The sequence below is a fragment of the Lepisosteus platostomus genome, chromosome 15 (assembly GCF_059453375.1).
Source record: "Lepisosteus platostomus isolate fLepPlt1 chromosome 15, fLepPlt1.hap1, whole genome shotgun sequence".
Classification (NCBI taxonomy): Eukaryota; Metazoa; Chordata; class Actinopteri; order Semionotiformes; family Lepisosteidae; genus Lepisosteus; species Lepisosteus platostomus.
In genome coordinates this window covers 13,211,470-13,232,506 of record NC_142625.1, presented here as the reverse complement: position 1 = coordinate 13,232,506, position 21,037 = coordinate 13,211,470, and the positions used below count along the sequence as shown (strand labels likewise).

The window sequence follows — 21,037 nt, the reverse complement described above, 5'->3', positions numbered from 1 at the left end:
CCTCACCCAGTAGTAGTGCTATTTATTCTGATTCTGGCAGATATTCTTGAATTTGATCTGTTATTTTAGGAAAGATTTTTTTTCCTAATCCTTGCTTATTTCTTGCACAGTAATAGAAAGTGCATCCGTCTTTGCTTCTCCCTGCTGGCAGCGGGAGCACAGTGTCCTCTGAGAATCCAGGACTGTCTGTGTTGCAGTTTTTATGGCGAGACTGTGGTCACTGAGTCTGTCCTTTCTGGGCAGCCAGGTGTGTCTGTGTTGCACAGTTTCTATGGCCAGGCTGTAGTCACTGAGCCTAACTTTGACAGGGACTGCTTCTCCTTGTTGACTCTTTACTTAATGTCTGTCTCATTAGGATAAAGGTATCTGTGAGTCACCCCTTGGTTTTTGTGAAAGGATAGGCCCAGACATTCACACTCTATGTAAATAACATAGAACTAATAGGTTGTGTGTTTGGTGTTTAGTTAATTAGTTTTGTAAATAGATGTTTGTCTATTAGTACAGACCATTTAGTTGCTGCCTGCTTATTTACTCTGAAACCATGCTGTGCCAAGGAGCAAAGAACTCATGTGACAACATTTCCTGACTAGAGGGGTATGTTATTAATTACCTTTTATAAACCTGTTTGCTATGTAAGCTTGTCTCAGGATTGACTTTTAATTGTAATTTTAGCCTAATATATTTACACCCTCTCATATGTGTATTAGAAAATTGATAATGATACTGTCATTTAACAGGTACTCCTATCCAAACTGAGGGAAACTAGTCTCTAACAGCAGTACCTTGGTATGACATCTCACAGAAAGACAGAGAACAAAGATTCGGTAAGATTCAGTAATTCACACAGCAAATGTGTGGCATCAACTAGGGTACTAAAGTTACAACAAAAAGATCAAATACAACCTCTGGAAAAGAATGACAAAATCTAGCAAAGCACTGCATAGAAAAGGTGTATTTCATAATGTCTTGACATGATGTTACAAGACAAGGTGAAATACAAATACAAGGTGAAGATATTGGAGGTGACAATGTAGGGATGCTCTATGATTTGGACCTCCAGAGATCTCCCACGGTGCAGGGGGAGAGAGAAAAGCACAGACCACAGCTAGATTATCTGTTTGGTGTGCAGATGCATACAGGCCAGGAGAACGGATTTCAGAAACCTGGTGGTGAGGTTTTTAAGACTGTCAAAGATCTCAATGGGAGCCTTCTAGGTCCACAGGATATAAGAAATTGAGAAAGCCAACAAACAAGAGGAGTCACTCAGGCCAGCCCTTCTAGCTGCACAATGCCAGCAGGTTGCTGCCTATTTTTGACACTGGTTGCAGCAACCTGGAGTCTATCCCAAGAATTCGGTGCCAGAAAGGATCACAACCTGAATGGGATGCTAATCCACTACAGGGCATAGAGAAAAAAACACCAGGGCAATTTCTTGATGGTGGTTCGCCTAAACAAGATATCTTTGGAAGATAGACAAAAACGTAACCACCCAAAGAAAACCCACAGGGACATGGGGAGAGGGTTTAAACTCCATGAAGAAGGTGCTCACATAGAGGCAGCAGTGCCAGATGCCATACCACCCCACCACTACAATCATATAATTAACCAATTGCTTTCATATAGTTTGTTTCATCCCAAAGTATCCCAAAGCACTTTACATACAAAGTTCGACACACTTAATCCACCACTGTAGTGCAGCCCATGAATGGGTGATACACAGAAGCCGCTCTGTGCCAGCCCAGGACACCACAGCACATCAAGGGCTGGAGTGAGAAATTACTTCAGCAGTGGAATTAATTGGCAAACTTAAGGCCCTGAGTAAAGTCAGCCAGTACATTGGGGTTAAAATCATTACTCCTACAAAAAGTGTCATGGAATCTGTAATAACCAAGCAGACAGGACCTTGGTTTCACAGTTTGTCTGAAGGGCAGCACCACTAACAGCAACAACCTGATTTTCTAAAGGGTGTCACATCCCATTATTTACCAGGCCCAGAGTTCTAAGATCTGATGAGGTAGTAATACTGCTGTCCTACAAGCTATCCTCTATATCCAGTAATATCCAGTTACACTTTTATCTCACAAGTTCTTGTTAAACATTCTGCTGAAGTACTAGAGGATAAGAATTTACTGCGGTATTAATGGCTCTAGACAGGAAATGGAATTTTCATTTGATTATTATTTTCCTTTGCCTCAATGTTCAATGAGGTTTTCTGTATGAAACGTCTGTTTTCAAATGTTAATATTAAATCCTGTAGTTTCTGGCACCTCTAGTTTGTCCATAATATAAACTGACCACAGTGCATAAACATAATATGTATATAATTATTTTCAGGAGCTATAAAACAAGTCTGGTTTATAAACTGCACTGGCTCTGCAGATGTTTATTCAAGAAAATATCAAGCCTTAACTCTATCAACAATATGTCCCCAGAAAACAGGCTGCTGACACAACACATGCTATGGAGTGCTCATAGAGCGTTTTCAGCAGAAATGTATCGTCTAATTCAAGCTATGTTCAAGCAAGCCAGAGAAAATTTATTTTAACAAATGTTTTAGTGGGCCCCTGTCTAACAGGATGATCAAACCATTGTTGTGATCCAATCAGAAGTAATCCAATCATAACACTCCCACCTGACACCCTATGGTATAAAACCTTGCATGGTATTTTAGACACTTTTACCACACTGCCATGTAGTAACTTTTCTCTATCATACCTGTACAATGTTTTCACCTTGCTTTCTAATACTTCTTTGTGTTCTTACCCTAGAGTACCTCAGCAAAAGTTTATAAAGGACCAAGGCACCCCACAGCAGACTTCTGCTGTGTATTTCTGGCACTAGACTAGGACTATATTCATGCTTCGAAAACTGCAACCAGAAAATGACCATGGAGAGGTCACAGTCTTCACTTACCCAGAAAGAAAGGCTGAATGTCATCATGGCTCATGGTGATAAACTGTCATGCTCCATTCCTTGTCACAATGGTGTTAGTGCCTCTGAGAGTTTAACAACAACAGCCTCTGCATCCAGTTATCTCAGCGGGCTTTGACAACAAAGGACAGGTAAACTGTGGTCAAGCTTTGAGGCGATTTTTTATTTTGATTATAAAACACTGGCCTTCAATCGCACCTTCCCTCTGTGAAGAGATTTTTTAGGTGGTGCACACCTTGAAAAAGTGACAAATAAAAGCTAAACTGGTCAATCTTCCTCTTTTTTATCCTGAAACAATTACTGATCTTACCAGATAAGTAAGAACATTAAAAGGTGATAAAAGAGAGGAGGAAATTCAGCCCATCTTACATGTTTAGTTTGGCAGCTTAATGATCCAAGAATCGGTTATTTGTTAAAGGATTCAAATGCTTTAGATTCAGCTACTGTTTGGGCTAAAGAGTTTTTTCCCCCATGACACCCTGGGTAAAGATATGTTTCCTGTTTTCTGTGCTTAATCTAGAGAACCCGCTTGTCTATAGGGCTTTGTTGATCTTGAAGATGTTCTCCGTGTTTGCTGTGGCTTTCTACTGTACATCATGTCCCTGTGCAACTTTCCTTGTTCCTTCACTACAACTAAATCAATTCTCTTAATCCGTCTGAAGTCAACTGTTCCTTCGGACCAGTTCTCACAATGTTCTGATCTATGTCTCATTGCTGCCATCTTGCTCTGTGTGCCCTGTCCCTTCACTGCTCATTCAGCACAGGCCCATGCCCCCCAAGAGACACTGCCTGGACGTCATTCGCCCACAAGGTACTGATTCAGAACACCTCACTCTGGGCACCTGGATTTTTCCTTTATTTTTTGTTTTTCTTGCAGCTACTACATCTTGACTTACAGACTAAGGCAGGTATAAATTAGAATTATTCCATTTTTCATTTTCCTAGCAGGTGTAACAAGAAAGGTTTTCCCAAAGTCAGAATGACCAAATCCACGGCGAAAATCTACCTATACTAAACTACCCAAGCCCAATCAGTGGCCTTCTTGAGTGCCCTGCCCAAATACACCAATGGAACACGGAGTGGTTTGAAGACCTTGATTTGAATCCAACCTCTTCAGCGGCTACACAGATATTCAGCAATGTTTTTTTAAGGCAAGGATACTGAAATGTATGCGGTCTTAGTGAAGGCTTGTTTACAGACTGATATCAAACTTATGTGTTACCATGACTACAACAGCTAAATCGTCAGGAGTAGTGCTGGGAAGCCCACATCTCTCCAATACTCTGGACTCTTATTTAAGATCATATTAAAACTGAGAAGTGGGGGGGGGGGAGTTTTTGCAGTTTTGGGTTTGTGCAGATATTTGCAATTCTATTGGGACATTATAAACTGGAATAATAGACCCAGGGAACCTCAGCTTCTTCATTCAGAGAACCTGATGGCAGACCCAGGAGAGCAGGACAGCAGCCCAGGACTTTGAAGATCTATTATGATTAATGTACCTCAAACAAATTACCTGAAGGGGAGCAACCATTAGGCCTGGGACACCTGGAGATTTATTTTCACCCACTGGGAGTTTTTCTTTCCCTCTCCCCTGTGCCCACTGTCAGCTGTTACTATATTGTTAACTGCTATACTACTATGAATTATACTAGAATTAATACTGTAATTCTTAAAAGTACTCTACCGAAAACTGTTGTGAAGGTCACTATAGCAAATAAGAGCTTGACTGATTACTGTATATGAAGTATAATAAAAAATACAAATACTACATAACTTTAAGGTAAGCCATTGCTTTTCAAAAGTATTTATTGCTGGATTAAATTGCTCTTGAAGTGTTGCAGATTTTCAGAGTGACTTTTAACAGAAACCACTTTGAACATGTACTGTATGGACAGGGGAATGACTTGATTGTGGGTGGTTCAGACAACTAATCCTCATTCCCACTCTTCTCTGTTGTCTCTGGAGACCTTCAATTAAATCCAGCTCAAGTCACAAGCAAAATGAAATCAGAGCAAAACATTCGACTCTCTAGAATAGCCATATAATTCATCTGCAATTAAAAGCAGGTGCAAGTACCCTACTCTGAGGCTTTTAGCCTGACACTGAATGCAGATCTGTTGCTTCAGTTAACAGCACACACTTTATGTTATATAAAAGTGAATATAAACTGTTCATGTTGGTAAACTGGTATGAAGGAAAATAAAGTGAACTGTTGAATAGAAGGATTTAATTAATATTCACCAGCACTTCATTATAGGTCTTATAATATGAGGTGATATTGTTATTTAAGCAGACAATAGGGAATTGCACCATAATGCAAAGTGTTGTTTTTTTTGTAAAAACTGCATTTTCTGGAGACTTTAAAGAAGTCCTATTTTGGGGAGTGCAGGGAATGGACAGAACCTTCTCTGATTACCAAACACCCATGTCTCTCACGTTGATCTCATTTCTAAAGTCACCAGTAACCTCAATCCTCTTTTTCAAAAAAAGCCATATGTACAATTCGAAACATAGGAAGACATGGACACCCTCATACAGTTTGTTTTTTAACTTGATCCTTTCAAAGGTTTGCCAGTCTTGCTCTTAGCAATATCCAGAGAAACCTAATTAAAAGATTATCATTATCTGTGGTGGCTGGCATTTACAGTAGTATCAGGATGTTGAGAATTACTTTGTGCCTCATAGTATCAAATGCATCAAACATGAACAAGCACTATCAGCCATAAGAGACAAAAGAGAAAACAGAGCTCCCGTGAACAGAGTTCATTAGCTCATTAGCATGGTCTGCACAACATTGTCAGAAGTAAGATGCTCAGGTTGTGCTTTTTTACACCTACCGATTCTGTACCATCTGGAGTCTTGTTGGAGATGGCAGGCAGGTGTCACCAGGTACTGTAGGTGGGCTACAGCCTGCTGCCCACAGCCAGTCTTACACTCTCAGTTACAGCACAGTGTGAATGTATCAATAATCCCTTGACTCAAACTGACGACCGTGTGACTCTTCACAGCACAGATACAGTTACACCAGAGGGAAGGCAGGTGTTTAGAGATGGCATTTTGAAAGGCAGGTTAGATCATCCTGAAGGTTTTTCTCCACCATCACAAAGGGTTTTGAAATAGATCTTATCCTGATAACTACTACTGTTTCTCTTTCAGTGCTGACACTACGAGATACACACCCAGAAAAGGGTATTAACCTTTTTGTCACTGAGACTAAGTACAGAAACTACTGTGGGTTTGGCTACATTTATTCTACTTGTAATCCACTGGGAAAAACACTAAAGAAAAAAATCAATAAAAGTTGCACATTTTAAATAATACAATATTTACAACTTAATTATGCCTTTCAGCAAAACTGCATATTCGTATAGCAGTGCTGTTATAGTATATATTAACGACATCTCTTAGAAAAACAATTAAATTGATGTTATTAAAACATCAAACCTATTGTAAGTGACACTAGACATAATCAGTATCTATAGCTATCTATACCAACAGAGTGACAGTGTAGAAAGAAGCAATAACCAGTTCAATCTTGATTTGTTCATACTCAATTATTCATAGTGATGGAAAAACAACTCAGGCAACATGACAAATAAAAATCAAAACAATATGCACAACCTTTAAACAGATAAAAATAAAAATCCTTTTTACATTTTGATATCAGGCATTAATGGCTAATCCATTCCCCTCCACATCACTTATTGTGTAACCTAGATGAAAACAAAAGAACATATCCCTTTGCTTCTTTTACCATCACTGCATTAAATGCTCACAGCTGGACTGAAAGATTAATTGATTTTTTCCATTTCTGAGTTACTGGTTCATTTTTCCCCTTTGCTTTCTGCCATCTGCGATTAGCACACAGGGGCATCTCAAAAGTGCTGCACTGCCTGCTCTCACTTGTCTGCAAGGAGATGCCAACTTGCTCTGTGCATTATTCCCTAGCAGAGGTGAAACCAAGATATTCTGCTTCCTACACTCATAACCCCAGCTTACAACTACCAGAGCGTGCATCGTTTTGACAGGTATGAAATGGTTGGCGAGCTGTGGTGATTAACTCTTTACTTAACAGCAGGAGTAGTTTTGGACACATTTTTTTCTCAGTAAAAATGCACATCAGATGCATATACAGTTTTCCCATGACTTTGCAAGGGACAAATTGGCAGTACCACATTAACCCTTTGTGCAAGAATTACATTATAGAAAAAGTACAGAACTTGCCATTTTAGAGTACAAAACTCTTTCAAAGCTAAATATAATTTACCTATATATAGTTTTCGTGTAATCTTCTCTATTCTCTTGCAGGTTTTGACTTTCTTCACCCTTCTGCACTTCGCACTTCCTGAGTGGCCTCTCTGCCCCTCCTGCCTCCTCCCCTCTCCGAGCTTTTGTTCTTCTGTGCTATTTAATCTTTGCTGTCTGCCCTGTCTTTCTCACACCTGAAGAAGGCTCCCCGCCGAAACGTTGTGTTCTCTTCTCTTTTCAGGATGGAATAAACCTATTGTTCCTTTACAGACGACGCATGCCAACGCAGCTACCCACCTGAACTAAATATAATTTAGGTGCTTCACAACATATACAGTCCTACTCCCAAAATATGTAGAGCACAACTCTTAGAAAAAAATGTTTGAGTTATTGGGTTATAAATTACAGGAGGTGGTAAGTCTTCGTATGACATTCCAGTGCATGACGGCGCTAAAAAGCAGGACTTCCCTAAAGTGTTCCCGTGCGTAAATAGTACATTCACTTTCTATGTATTTGCATAAACTCAACTGTCTTCGAATCTGACCTTTTCGTTTAAAGAGAAGACCTTGAACCTGACTTCTATACAGTTAATTGAGTCGAATCTAACCCCCACTACTCCCACAAGACGACGAAGCTCGACAGTGCAGTTCACGCTCTGCAGCGGTAAATGAGCTAAGTCATTCAATAAACAATGCACATTTCCTGCAGGTGTTGACCTCTGGCAGTCTCGTTAAACACAAAATTCAGTAGCGCTGCAGTCGTTTTCTTCTACAGTATTAATTTACCTCAGTAAAGTACACATCGTTACATAGAAAACGTAGCTCGGTGCTTGTAGAGTCTGGACGTTCTTGCTGCTGGGTCTGGGACTGGATTCTCAAAAAACGTCTTTTCATATTACTTGTTAATCATGTTAATTGTTTCACTTTTCAGGTTCAGATGCCCCAGGGCAATTATTATACTTTGATTTACCCGCCGGTCCTTCATCATTCCCAGATAGTTTAGAGTCTCATGTTCAAACTGCAGTTCAAACTCGGACATAAAAGCGCCGATAAAAAACAATCCCACAAACAGTATGTGAAAAGAGAGAACAGCTGCATCATGTGGCGTTCAAATAAAATAGATTTTTAAAGGGGAATGGGGACACAGCATGGTTAATTGCCTACGGGGGTATCTGAACCTTCGTCTCCAATCTCGGTGTTTAAATGTATCCACGCGTCAGAGCAAGATCCCAGTTCATATTGATAAAAATGTAGCGCTTTAAGGTTACCGCACAATATGTGTCCTGGTCTCCTGAAAACACTCATCTTGGATTTTCTGAGAATCCACTCTTCAGTCTGGGTTTATTGACACTTCACCCCAGGGGAAAACAAATATATTATTCCTTTTTTATTAGTGCATTCCTCAATTTAAAACAACGGAATTCGCTAAATCCGCCACTTTAACAAATTAAATTCAATACGAATGGAAACACTCAAATGTATCTTGAATACAACAACATTATGCTTTAATTACAATGCCTCCGCCACACACTTTTCACACCATAATCATAAATCGAGAACTCGTGAAATTAGCTGAAGATTTTTAGAGAAAACAGAAAAATAAAACTTAAAGACCGTCTCAATCTGCAAAAAAGTCGGATGAGAAGGAAAAAAAAAATCATTTTAGTCTCATCATAAATGACAGCCCCGACGATATCTGCAATGTTATTTGATTTTATTGCACAGTTGTCTCAGAATTTTTTACCACTGGCATGAAACTGGCTAATATACTCTCAACAACTGTTTTTTTTTTAAGATGCATGATTATAGTATTGTTAGATGTTTTTAAAAAATCAATACATTTTGGAGACCTTAGATGAAGCGGAAATGTCAGTTTCTACACTCCTGTACTTCTCCGTGCTAGAGGTTTTGTCATAATTAATATTATTACACAAATGACAGCTATGTCCGGAATTAATCGTTGACAGTAGGACGCCGTAGCTCCAAGCCAACAGCTACTGGAGTAATGTGACAAGGTGAGTCATACATTTGTAAAACTACAGTATTTACATATCTCGGCGGCATTTTTATTTATTTACGCTCAGGTGTTAATTCAGCACTATCCATCACCTCACCTCAAGGCTTAACGCCTTGTGAAGATTAGGTACAGTATAACACCAGTCGCCCGCCCCGCTAGGATCGTCACCTCCTTTGGTTTCATTCAACATCTGGAGCTCTTTTTGCGCAATGATTGTTTCCAAGCTACGAGTTGTCTGCTTTAGAGTAAATCGCACTTACCGTTTCCAGTGATGTGGTTCTCTACCTCGGCGTGTCCAGCTTGCCTGGAAGAAGCGCTAAGTTGGATGTAGAGTCCCATGTAATGTAAAATCCCTATTATCGCTCCAAAGGCTCCCATCTCTTTTGTTTGAGGTGCCAGGACTCTTTGCCACTCTCTCACATCAGGGGCTGGGGGATCAGCAATCCAGGGAACTATACTCCCGGGTTCGAAAAGAAATCACTCCCGATTCAGGTCGCAGGAAAGTGCCTTTCTGGAGATTCTGCAAACGCCCGCTGTCGACAGCCACTGCCTTCTCTCGCGGCTGCTCGCTCGCTCGCTCGACTCTGCGGGCCTCCCAGCTGCGGCGGAAGGAGATGCGTTCTAAAAGAGAAAAAGGGGGAGTGCCCAGGCTTGCAAAGGGGATATCAATTAGGCGGAGGGATCCTATCCACTGATTTATTCATTAAACTTTTACAAGGCAGTAATTCTTAAAGCTGTACGGGTACATTATACAACCTGATTAAAATTGGCGGAAAGGTTATCGGTTGTAAAACTGTAAAAATAATTACAAGTAAATGCTTCACATATAGAAGGTGACAACAACATCAGCAAATATGGATTTTATGAGCAGTATGTCATTAGTGATCAACAAGTGCATTACAAAGATAAACTATGAATATACATATTTTAAACAATAGACACTTTAAACAAAGAAGCCCACTGTCCAAATAAAGAAAGCATGACACTTTACTAATTGTCTATCAATTGCCAGTTAATAATTACAGATAAAACCCTCAATTGTCTCAAATATACAGTAATTATACATTTGCAGAAACTGCTTCTTACTGTGACTATCTTCAGCAAGACTGTTATGCTTCTTATTTTGGTCAGAAATTCTCAAACCCCGATTCTTTACGAGAAATTGTCTCGGGAATGGGACCGCCGGACGCCTGCAGTCACAAATTGTTTATCATAATTATTACGATATAGAAAGAAATCGATTCAGGTTGAGTTACGGAGAGAATCCGATGCGAATATAGAAGGCTGTTGTACTGTCAAAGAGCAAGTCTTTTAAGTGTCTGCAAACATATTTCTTTTTAATGGCCGGCTGACGGCTTAATAGATTTTATATGTACAACCTAGAATAAATCTCTGAAGGTTTAGTAGCAGGCTCTTCTTTGATAGCATATATAATATAATATCATCTAAAAGTTCTCAAATTTAACTTAAAGTTAAAGGCCTTCTTAACAGAGCGCCAAACGCAGGACTAAAATTGTGCATGAAGGCAAGCTTTGAAACGTTTTAACAACAAACTGTACGCAGCGGTGTCACGCGCCGTTAATGACGGCTATTCCACTAGATGGCTGTGATGACATTTGAGAAAAAAATGTGAGCAGCAAAACTAGCAAGAAAACAATACATCCGTCATACGCTGTGCTACATATAATCCAATAATGAATTATTCAGAGCATTGTACTCAATCCGATGTACTATATCGTATTCTTTCATTTTCTTAAAAATGACTAACGCTTCAAAGCTTTCAGTTCATGAAGAATAAGCTATTGGATGCAACCCAGGTTCTGCGTGAACAAATTCAAGGGATCTTACATAATTGCACCTTCATTTTTACAATACTTACATACTATGTTGATTAGAAAATTGCGGACTTTTTGAATTTATTTTACTGATGGAATAAAACGAATTTAAAGTCATTTGCCACATGTGAGGTGCGTCAAGGATGCGCCGGTCACTACAAGTTTCAGCACCACAGCGCCGGACAGCTCCCGGGAAGCTGAGGAGGAGAGTGGGCGAGAAGGAGGCTGTCGGCCTCACAGGACTTCATCATCGGGTTTAGCAACTGTCTATGCATAACGGCATTATTTTTCCAACGTCGAATATGAAAAGGTTTAAAAATCAACAGGGAATTGGTTTAAGAGTGTCGCAACTGAAAGACTGGCCTTGAAAAGACATAAATGTCAAACATACAGAAGTTACAATCGGATCTCCCGCAATAAAAGTTCCTGGTGTGTAGCGAAACCTAGGTAAAATTAAAATATCATTTTGAAATACATAAATAAAACAAACCATATTTAGTTTGTAGAATTGTCTAGGTCTCTTGACTTAAGCAATGTCATACTAGACTAACAAGGAACACCTTTCAGTGTCACGGTGTGTTATGAGCGTGCAGATGCTATGAATTATGGGAATGAATATTAATCATCTCTTGCAGTTACAGAAAGCTTTGAAGCAGAACCGTCTTAGAAGACTTTCAATTCCAGTTCGCCTATACGATGTCTATGACTGCGTTCTTTTAAAACATCCTTTGAGCCCTGAAAGATGTTACTGGTAGGATACGCGTACACGGCCGTTTCACTAGTTAAAAATAACAATGTGCTGCTAATGGACTTAAATAAGTGTGGACTCTGATTGCTAACTAGGACTTCATACAAGCGAAGCCCAATTAGAAGTCCCCTCAGACTGTTTCGATTTGTAAAACCGAGAGAGCTAATTGGTTCATTATTTGTCTAGGAATAACCTCCACAAAATAAGTGGTCGCATCTCCTAAGTTTTTAGCTAGTGCGTTTGTTGGTGAGGCAGATTGTGAGGAAATGCATCAATGCCGACGGCGAACTGACGAGAAACGTCTCTCCCGATGTTGTTTCACCAATGTAGTTTAGCCTTGATTAAATAGTCGAGCTTCGCCACAAGCATTTCCACGCATGCATTTCGCGTGTTTAGTCCGTGTTATTCCAGCGTGGTAAAAACTATGGAAGCTCACATGAATATTTATTGTAAATGTTAACAAATTAAACAACACCATAAAAATGGAAAAGAGATACCTTTGTTCTGAACTAATTACAAGCTTGTATTCGCTTCGGATAGTACCTTCGTGTTTCAAATTTGTTCTCCTCCGTCTAATTGTACTTGCAAATTAGAGCTCGGAAGAAAGATGCCAGGGTGGGGAATACCTAGACTTTCCGTTAGCAGGCTGGTAAGTTTTTTTTTTTCATCTGGTAAAATGGTCAAATGATTTATGGAACAAGACAACAGGACAACAATCCCTGAAAGCTATAGCTACTGCAAAGTCACAAATTAGTTACATATCGAGGCGTTAAGATAAAATCTCACATTAACGCCTTTTCTTTTGCAAAACATGTACCTTAAAATGCTTGAATCTGTGAAGACAAACATAAATCTCTTTTAAGGAAAGGTTCACATAAAATATTATATTGAAAACCACTATATACACTCAATGTTGCAGGAAGAGTTGGTTATTCCTTTTTAGGAAAGCTAACATTTCCACAATAAGCTGCTAAATATTCAGATGGCCTTCACCGCAAATGTGTTAAATAAAGTGCTGTGTTTTAGGGCTTTTACCCAGGACTGTGCACTGCAGTGAATTCCTCAGGCAATACGAAAAGCAGAGGGTCACGTACTGGTCATGCCTGCTGTCCTACAGTACATTGTCCTGAAGGATACACCATATTGCTTTTCAATTTTCATCTTACTAATCAAAATGTAGGATCAATATGCTGCTTTCAATTTACATAGAAATCCGTGTTTACTTTCCCATCCCTGAGATGGAAAATATCACCCTGATTAGTAATATTAAATTTGCATTTGACCTTTTAAAAGGAGCGGTCATTTCAAACTAAAAGCTGGAAATACAATTAACCTGCAATGAAACTTTTTTTGGCACTCTACACTTCACTATGAAACAGGATAGTTCACAAATTCCAATTATGATGTAACATTTCAACCTGTAATGTTGTTTATAAGATCATTAGATGCATTTAATTAATAACCTTATGACAAATAATACAAACTATAAAACATGTAACAAAATGACAAAAGTTTGTAACTCTGATTAGAACATGTTGACTGTTCTGACAGTGTCAATATGTACAGTAGAGTCCACAAGGGAACACAGTTGTAAAGGAGGATTAGGAACATAATTTAAGAATTAGAACCTATTTCATCAGCCTGAAAATCTGAAGTAGTGTAGAAACATGGCTAACAGAGAGCTAGTGAGGAAAATGGCATTAATGGATATTCAGTATTCTGGACAGACAGTAAAGATGGAAGAGGTGGAGATATAGCACTATGAATCATAAAAGAAGTTTTGGTTTTTAATTAAGATAGAGTAACAAAAAGAGAAATGAGAGGACTAATACAGAACCGATATTGTTAGCACATGATATGTTTTAAAGTATATTTTGAAACTCTATGGCTGGAGTCCACAAGCGTTCTTCGAGAATGCAGACCTTAAGACAAGTAGAATACAGTGATAGATATGAAATCCACAAGGAACAAATGGCAACAGTTTAAAGATTCTGCTTTAAAGGCAAAATATTAATTCCTACACTAATTAAATCCAAGGCAGAAACACTGGTTGAAATGGCTTAATAAATCAAAAAGTAAACTAAAAGGAGCAGGAAAACTAAAACCATTTAAAAAAAAAGTAGGATCTATTTAAACAAATGAAGTACGGTACAATAAATTGCAAACACAGGTAGAAAAAGACAAGGAAAGAATAGTGAATATTGCAATGAAAGCTAAAATAAATGTTTTTCTTTCCATTATGGCAGCTGGAATTGACCATTTCTAAAAGAGCTGTAAACAATTAAGTTTCTGCGAGATAGTAATGGAAACCTTTAGACCATGAAAGGTAAAGGGTAATATAATACTCACGTGTTAACCAAGGAAGAAATTGAAAAAAATTCCTTAGGCTGAGTGAAGATGAAGTTTGATATTAAACTGTATTAGCATGGAAAAGAGCAAGGTGTCACAGGTATTAATAACAATAAATGCAGAAATCACCAGAGCCTGATGATATTCTACCATAATATGCACTTATGGAAACAAAAGATATTAGTCACTGACTGTTAACAGTCTTTCCCCACAGTAACTCAAGATGGTTAATATCCATTGACAGGATACCTTTTTTTTAATTTATAATAACATCACTTTATTAACCCTTCACAATTTCTTGCATTAGGAATTCTCTTTTCGCATACCCCAGCTTGCTCTCCATGAGACACACAGACAGGGAGAGAGCCTGGGGTCAGAGTGCAGGGTCTGCCATTGTACAGCGCCCCTGGAGCAGTTGGGGTTAAGGGCCTTGCTCAGGGGCCCAACGGAGTAGGATTCCTCTGCTGGCTGCATATGTAGTGGCCGTAAAAAGAGTGACAAGTGGACATCCTGTGGTGACTCCACCAGGGAACTGGTGCCTGAGGACTGTCTGAGCTGGATGGCTATGGGTTCAAGCCTGGGTCAACACCACTCTTCAACTGCCTGGGATTACCTACCTTTTGCATAAAGGGAATTGAAACATCTCACAGCTGAGTGACAGGGCGCCGTGGCCCAGAAACCAAGTGCGGATGTCAATCACTTTCATCACACCGGAGACAGCAGAGGTATTTCTTTCCTGCCATTGTTTGCATGATTAATACAATTCATCCAATTACATTAAAGATGTTTATCTGGAACTGATTGCCACATTAGTCTCATCCTGGAAACTAATGAATATTCATGCAGAGAATATTAAAAATGTCTTTGTTGCCTTGTGGAGCGAGAAGGCCAGCAGCAAAAAGACATTAGGTAGATAATTATCTTAATCATTAGAAGAGGCACTCCCAATATCACAAAGTCAGGGAACACTTTACTGCCCAGGTTGTTGGAGACCTTGTGTATTCTGTTTTTCCACTGTTTAAACAGACTGTTAAAGGTCACATTGAATATATATTCATCCACCCATTTTCAAACTGCTTTATCCAATACATGGAGAGCCAGAGCCTATCCCGACAAGCAAAGGATACTGCCTGGATAGCATGAGAGTCCATCACAGGACACACACTGACATGCACACACTCACACCAGGGCCGGTTTTACTAGAGGCCAACTACAGTACCTTACCAGCATGTCTTTGGACTATGGGAGAAAACTGCAGCCATGTGAACACAGGGAGAACATACAAACTCCACACAGATATTGCCCAGTTCTAGAATTGAACCTGGGGCCTCAGCACTGCAAGTCAGCAGGGCAGACCACTGTGGCATGTCACCTCTAATATCATTCAAGAAAACAAGTTTAGATATAAGACATTTTTTTTTACCTAATCCCAATTTTTAGATGTCAGTTCCTCATAATATCCAACAATCCAGTATGTTGTGAGCTTTCCGATTCTTATATATTTTGGGAAACTTATAACATAAGTCAGGAATTAGTGTATTACATCAACCTAGCAAAACAGTACAATTTGTTTTCAGAATACATTAAGGTGGCTTAAAAAATGAAACGGCACTGAAAGCATCAGTTTCTACTAATGAATTCTACTGGCATCAGAGAAGATTTGTAAAAAAAAGTCCTAGGTCAGATGATAGTATAGTTTAACAACCTTAGTTGTAGCACTGTTCAAACATCAAATAAAATGCAATGATTTAAAAGAACATGAATTGCAACTTTAACAAAAGGGCCACATCTTTTGCCCCAAACTATCCCCCAAGACAAGGAAAAGCAGCAACTGGGTTGACTAATTAAAACAGGCTTTCTAAATCAGCAGAGAATTAGAGCTTTGGCTGATTTGATCATCTTGCCAATTAACATCCTTAATCACCTCCTCGCTGTTTATACTCTGCAGTCCGGCACATCATCACAGTAACTTATCAACATTATAGCATAATTTCTACTGTTATTCTGCTGAGAAATTCTTCACTCACTAATGCAAAAGCCACTGCCTTGTCTGTATTAGAAAACCTCTGAAATCGCTTAATGCTGTGCCTGATTCAATCATTTTCAAAGATATGTGTTCCATGACTGCTCTGCTGTGAAATTGCTGTACAACTGCTGTTAATGCAATAATCAGTGATCATGGGCGTGTACTGTGAGAGCTTCAGAAAGGGAATGAGTGTGCAACAAGACCCATTTGTTGTTTATGAGCGTTATTATAACGGAATGCAGGATGTTCATACGGCAGCTGTTGGGATACACATGGCAGTGGCTTCCACCTGATTCTGACAAATGCCAGAGTGGCAACCAAGCGTGACTGTTAAGCAGACTACTTGCAAGCATGATGGGCATCCTTAGCTAACAAACCCCTGGAACACATGCACAGACAAGCAACGACCCCCAGTTCTGCATTCAGGGTTCGCTTTGTGATTATTCAGAGATGAATAAGAGCAACATCTACTTACACTGTGCCTCTGCTTCACGATCAGATAACAGTACACCTTAGAGAATAATGTAGCTCACCCTTTATATTATAAAGATTGCCAGGGAGATACAATCTGGACCTAAAGTCACATTAGAACTGCAACAAATCACACAACTACCACACATTACACTATGAAACATATGGCTTTTGTGTGTAATTGAAATTGCTTTTGGATTGCAATTAAATTTACCTTGCAGAATATAAAATAGGTGACAACCATGTTGTTACTGACAGAAATCTGTTCCTTAATGTGCAAATGCAGAATAGATTCTAGGAGTACAGTGCTCGTACATGTCCTTGGTCTTTGTTGTATTTTTCCTATTAATCATGTGCTCTATTAAATCTCTATCAATACATCTCAAACTCCCACGACTGCCACCACTTCCTGCAGATAAAATAAAAGGACTTTGAAAATCTCAAAAGCATGCCAAAGCTGACTTTACACATAGAAAAGCATCTGGTTTGTGCAGGATGATCAGTACCGTGTAGTGTATTATTCTGTTTGGAGATAAAGATAAGTGATACCTGGAAAGATCTGAGTATGAAGATGTAATCTATTCTTTTATTCTGAAATGAAGTCTCATACACAGCAGCTACATTTACCAGATCTTCAAATATTTTAGAGACACGTATAGATACTGTACAGAAACTATAGGCCTCTCATTTAGAAATCAAATTCTGTTTGCTGTTTCATCCCCATTATACGGATTGACAGCTTTCTCCCTTCCCATCTTCAGCTTCAAAGGTTACAAAGAAAGCTCAAAAGTAAATGTCACTAAGGCATTAACACTATACAACCTGAAGAAATGGGTCTACTTTGCTTTCATATGTCCTTGTGCAGGACTGGAGGCTGTAGTTAATGCACAGGTCCCCCAGGGGAGATTAATTTTAGTTTGCTGTGCATTTCTCATACAATTGCTATTTTTTTTCATTCTTTTCACTCAGGGACAGGCATGAGAAATTATCCAGAGGCTCCAAATCAGAAGCTCATTAGCTTTGTATTTTCTCATTTGTAAATGTCCATTAACAATAAGGAACATATTGCCCAAACTAAAGAAACCCACCTTGAAAGTGTACCTGCTTGTGCAGGTTGCCAGGGTAATGTTATGAATTTTCTAATATCACTTCCATGTGTTTTCATCAGCCTTTTCACTTCTAGATCACAAACCTTTTTAAAGAGAACCAATTGATTTTTAATTCATGTTCACCAGGCTAATATTTGCTAGTACTGTATACAAATGAGCAGTAATGGAAGATCAAGATCTTTGCTACCACATGCCAAACCTTTTACAGATACTTGTGCATCTACAGTTACTCTCCTGCAAGTGGCACCCAGCACCATTGCTCTACCAATATGGTGTTGCAAAACCAAACATGGACCAAATCCTTTTGCAGATTTTGAGAAAGCTTACTTTGCATTTTAAAGACAGAAATGGATTTCTACTTCATGAGAATTTTTCACTCCATATGCTGAAGCTGTGCAGTTTAATTTGTAAAATGTGTGCTCCTTGGTACACATTTTTTTCTGAATGTAAGTGAGCTTTAATTAATAATAGTAATTCCTTGTACTTGTATAGCATTTTTCTGGACACTCCACTCAAAGTGCTCTACTCCCCTTCACCACCACCAATGAGCAGCCCCACCTGGATGATGTGACAGTAGCCAGGGTGTGCCAGTCTGCTCAGCACACACCAGCTCTCAGTGGGGAGGAGAGCTGAAGCTGAAGTGATGAGGTCATAGATGGGGATTATTAGGAGGCCATGACTGGAAATGGGAAAATTTGGCCAGGACACTGGAGTAACACCCAACAGGGAAACACCCTGGGATTTTTAGTGAACACAGGAATCAGGATCTCAGTTTTACATCTCATCTGAAGGATGGTGACTATTTACAGTATAGTGTCCCCATCACTATACTGGGGCATCAGGACCCACTCAGACCACAGGGTGAGCGCCCCCTGCTGGCCCCGCTAACACCTCTTCCAGCAGCAACCTTAGCTTTCCCAGGAGGTCTCTCATCCAGGTACTGACCAGGATCACACCTGCTGAGCTTCAGTGGGATGCCAGCTGTGAGTTGCAGGCTGCTGGCTATGGCTTTAATAGACGAGTGTGTTGTCTCGTGTTGCCATTCTGCTGCATGCGGTAGGAAACTTTATCCTGTTAACTTTATACACTAAAGATGGCCTGAAATGTAGGCAATACATGGCAATGTTTAGCCACAAATTGGAGGAATTGCTTTGATATTTGTTAGTTTTGTTTATTATTTTGTACAATATCATCTCTCCTGGAAAATACAGGAAGAAATCATGTTAATATCACTGCTTTTTTCCTTTTATTAAAAAAGTGATACATCGGTGAGCTGAGAAAGAATAGAAAGTGGGGCAAATTAACACTAGAAAAATCTTAAACTATAAAACATAAAATAGAGAAAAACAATCTGACCTTCTGTGTCTTAAGAGATCTTAGAGGCAATTTCTCACTTTGTCTCTCTACTTTGAGAGGAAAGGTGCTGGGAAACCTAATGCACTTTTCACAATTTTCCTGAAAAGCCTTTTCTTCCTGATGTGTCAGCACTTAGTCTGTAGTGATGTGGGTTAAATTGAAGCTGATGTCTGGGAAGAGAAAGGGACACGACACCTGCAGGTTTCCTGCCTCCCCCAGCTAAGTGCTGGAGACAGCTTGTTAGCAAGGAACTTGATCATTTCTACTCAGAGACTCGATTAATGGGAAAGCTGAAACCAGTGCTTCAGTAAGCATTTGATATGAAGAGGCAAACCTGTGATAAGACTTAAAAGCAAGGCAGCGCAGTAAGTCACTTGTTGCATTTTAACTTCTCTAAGACTCCCCGCCTGTTTAGGACATGCAGGAAAATCTAAATTTAGCAAGCCATTTTTACCTAGATTTAATAATAATAATAATTATAATAATAATTGCTTACACTTATATAGCGCTTTTCTGGACACTCCACTCAAAGCGCTTTACAGGTAATGGGGTCTCCCCTCCACCACCACCAATGTGCAGCATCCACCTGGATGATGCGACGGCAGCCATAGTGCGCCAGAACGCTCACCACACATCAGCTATTAGTGGGGAGGAGAGCAGAGAGTAATGAAGCCAATTCATAGATGGGGATTATTAGGAGGCCATGATTGGTTAAGGCCAATGGGAAATTTGGCCAGGACGCCGGGGTTACACCCCTACTCTTTTCGAGAAACGCCCTGGGATTTTTAATGACCACAGAGAGTCAGGACCTCAGTTTTACGTCTCATCCAAAGGACGAAATGTTATAATATATAACATTTAATAAAGGTGTTTTCAACTGGCTGTTTTATTGCTAGTTATGATTTGGGACATAATGCACTAAAATCATACAAAGAACTAATACCTTAAGGCTATTTCTAGAGTTATTCCACTGTGCACAATCCATGCAAGAAACAGAGGACTTTTCATTTACCAGTTCAAAATGATCGCTCTGTGAATAAATGAGTCTTTTTGCCATTGCAAATGCCATTACAGGAAGAAATTACTGATGAATACTGCTACAATTACAGTTAAGACAGAACCACATGAAGAAAGAAACACCTCAATTAAAAGGACTAGCAGGCAGTTATGCACAATTATAGCCTTAGTGTTCCACTGAAAAACACTGCTCTAAATGGAATGTAAGGAGACCAAACTGACTCATGTCTGCACTAACAGTTCCCAAAAACTGTCAAGGGTAGAAGAAAGGTCATGAATCTGAATCAAGGTGCACTTCCTTCTAACTTCTTAGCTTTCAAATATGAGATGTACTGTAGTACATTCAGCTGTGAAAATGCCATTCATAAATACCATTAAATAAAATAAAACATTTCTTGGCATTTTAACATTGTTCCTATTTCTAGCTTGTTTTGCACACTGCCATTGCATTGATAATTTTTTAAAAAGAAAAAAGCATGCAGGATACCCCACGTTCTGCAAAGGTTTGTTTGTGATTTTAAAGGTAAACCCCCATGTAACAGGAACTCTGAACTGGGTTTTTGGTAGCATTTTTAAGTCTCTAAATCTGTTTAAGAATTCTTGGTGCCCAGACTGGCTGTTATGAACCTGGTCTTGTGCCGATTCCAGGGTGCATCACTCCCTGCAGAACAAACAATGCTTTCAAGTTCATGCCGCTTCAGGAACTGCAAGAATGAAACTGCAAATTCTAAGACCTGAGCTTTGTGATTTGTGGTTTTATCAATTGATTGTCCAAAACACAAATATTTCATTATAAAAAATACTTGCTCTCTAAAAAAAACATGAATGAGATTGACTCTTATCTTGCTACATATTCAGAGCTAGACCCACACTGAGATAAAAAAAAATACAACCGCTGATACAGTGGTTAAAGACAAGGACTAGTGGG

At 39.3% G+C, this 21,037-nt stretch overlaps 1 protein-coding gene across 1 annotated transcript in view; it reads right to left on the bottom strand.

The window, feature by feature from the left end:
• The window catches only part of LOC148648011 (V-set and transmembrane domain-containing protein 2-like protein), a 42,681-nt gene extending 32,868 nt beyond the window's left edge, over window positions 1-9,813 (bottom strand). Inside the window, exon 1 of the mRNA XM_088608089.1 lies at window positions 9,459-9,813. Within this exon, the coding sequence (XP_088464215.1) occupies window positions 9,459-9,576 (118 nt within the window). The 5' untranslated portion in view covers window positions 9,577-9,813. The remainder of the gene's footprint in view (window positions 1-9,458) is intronic.
• Between the last annotated feature and the right edge of the window lie 11,224 nt (window positions 9,814-21,037).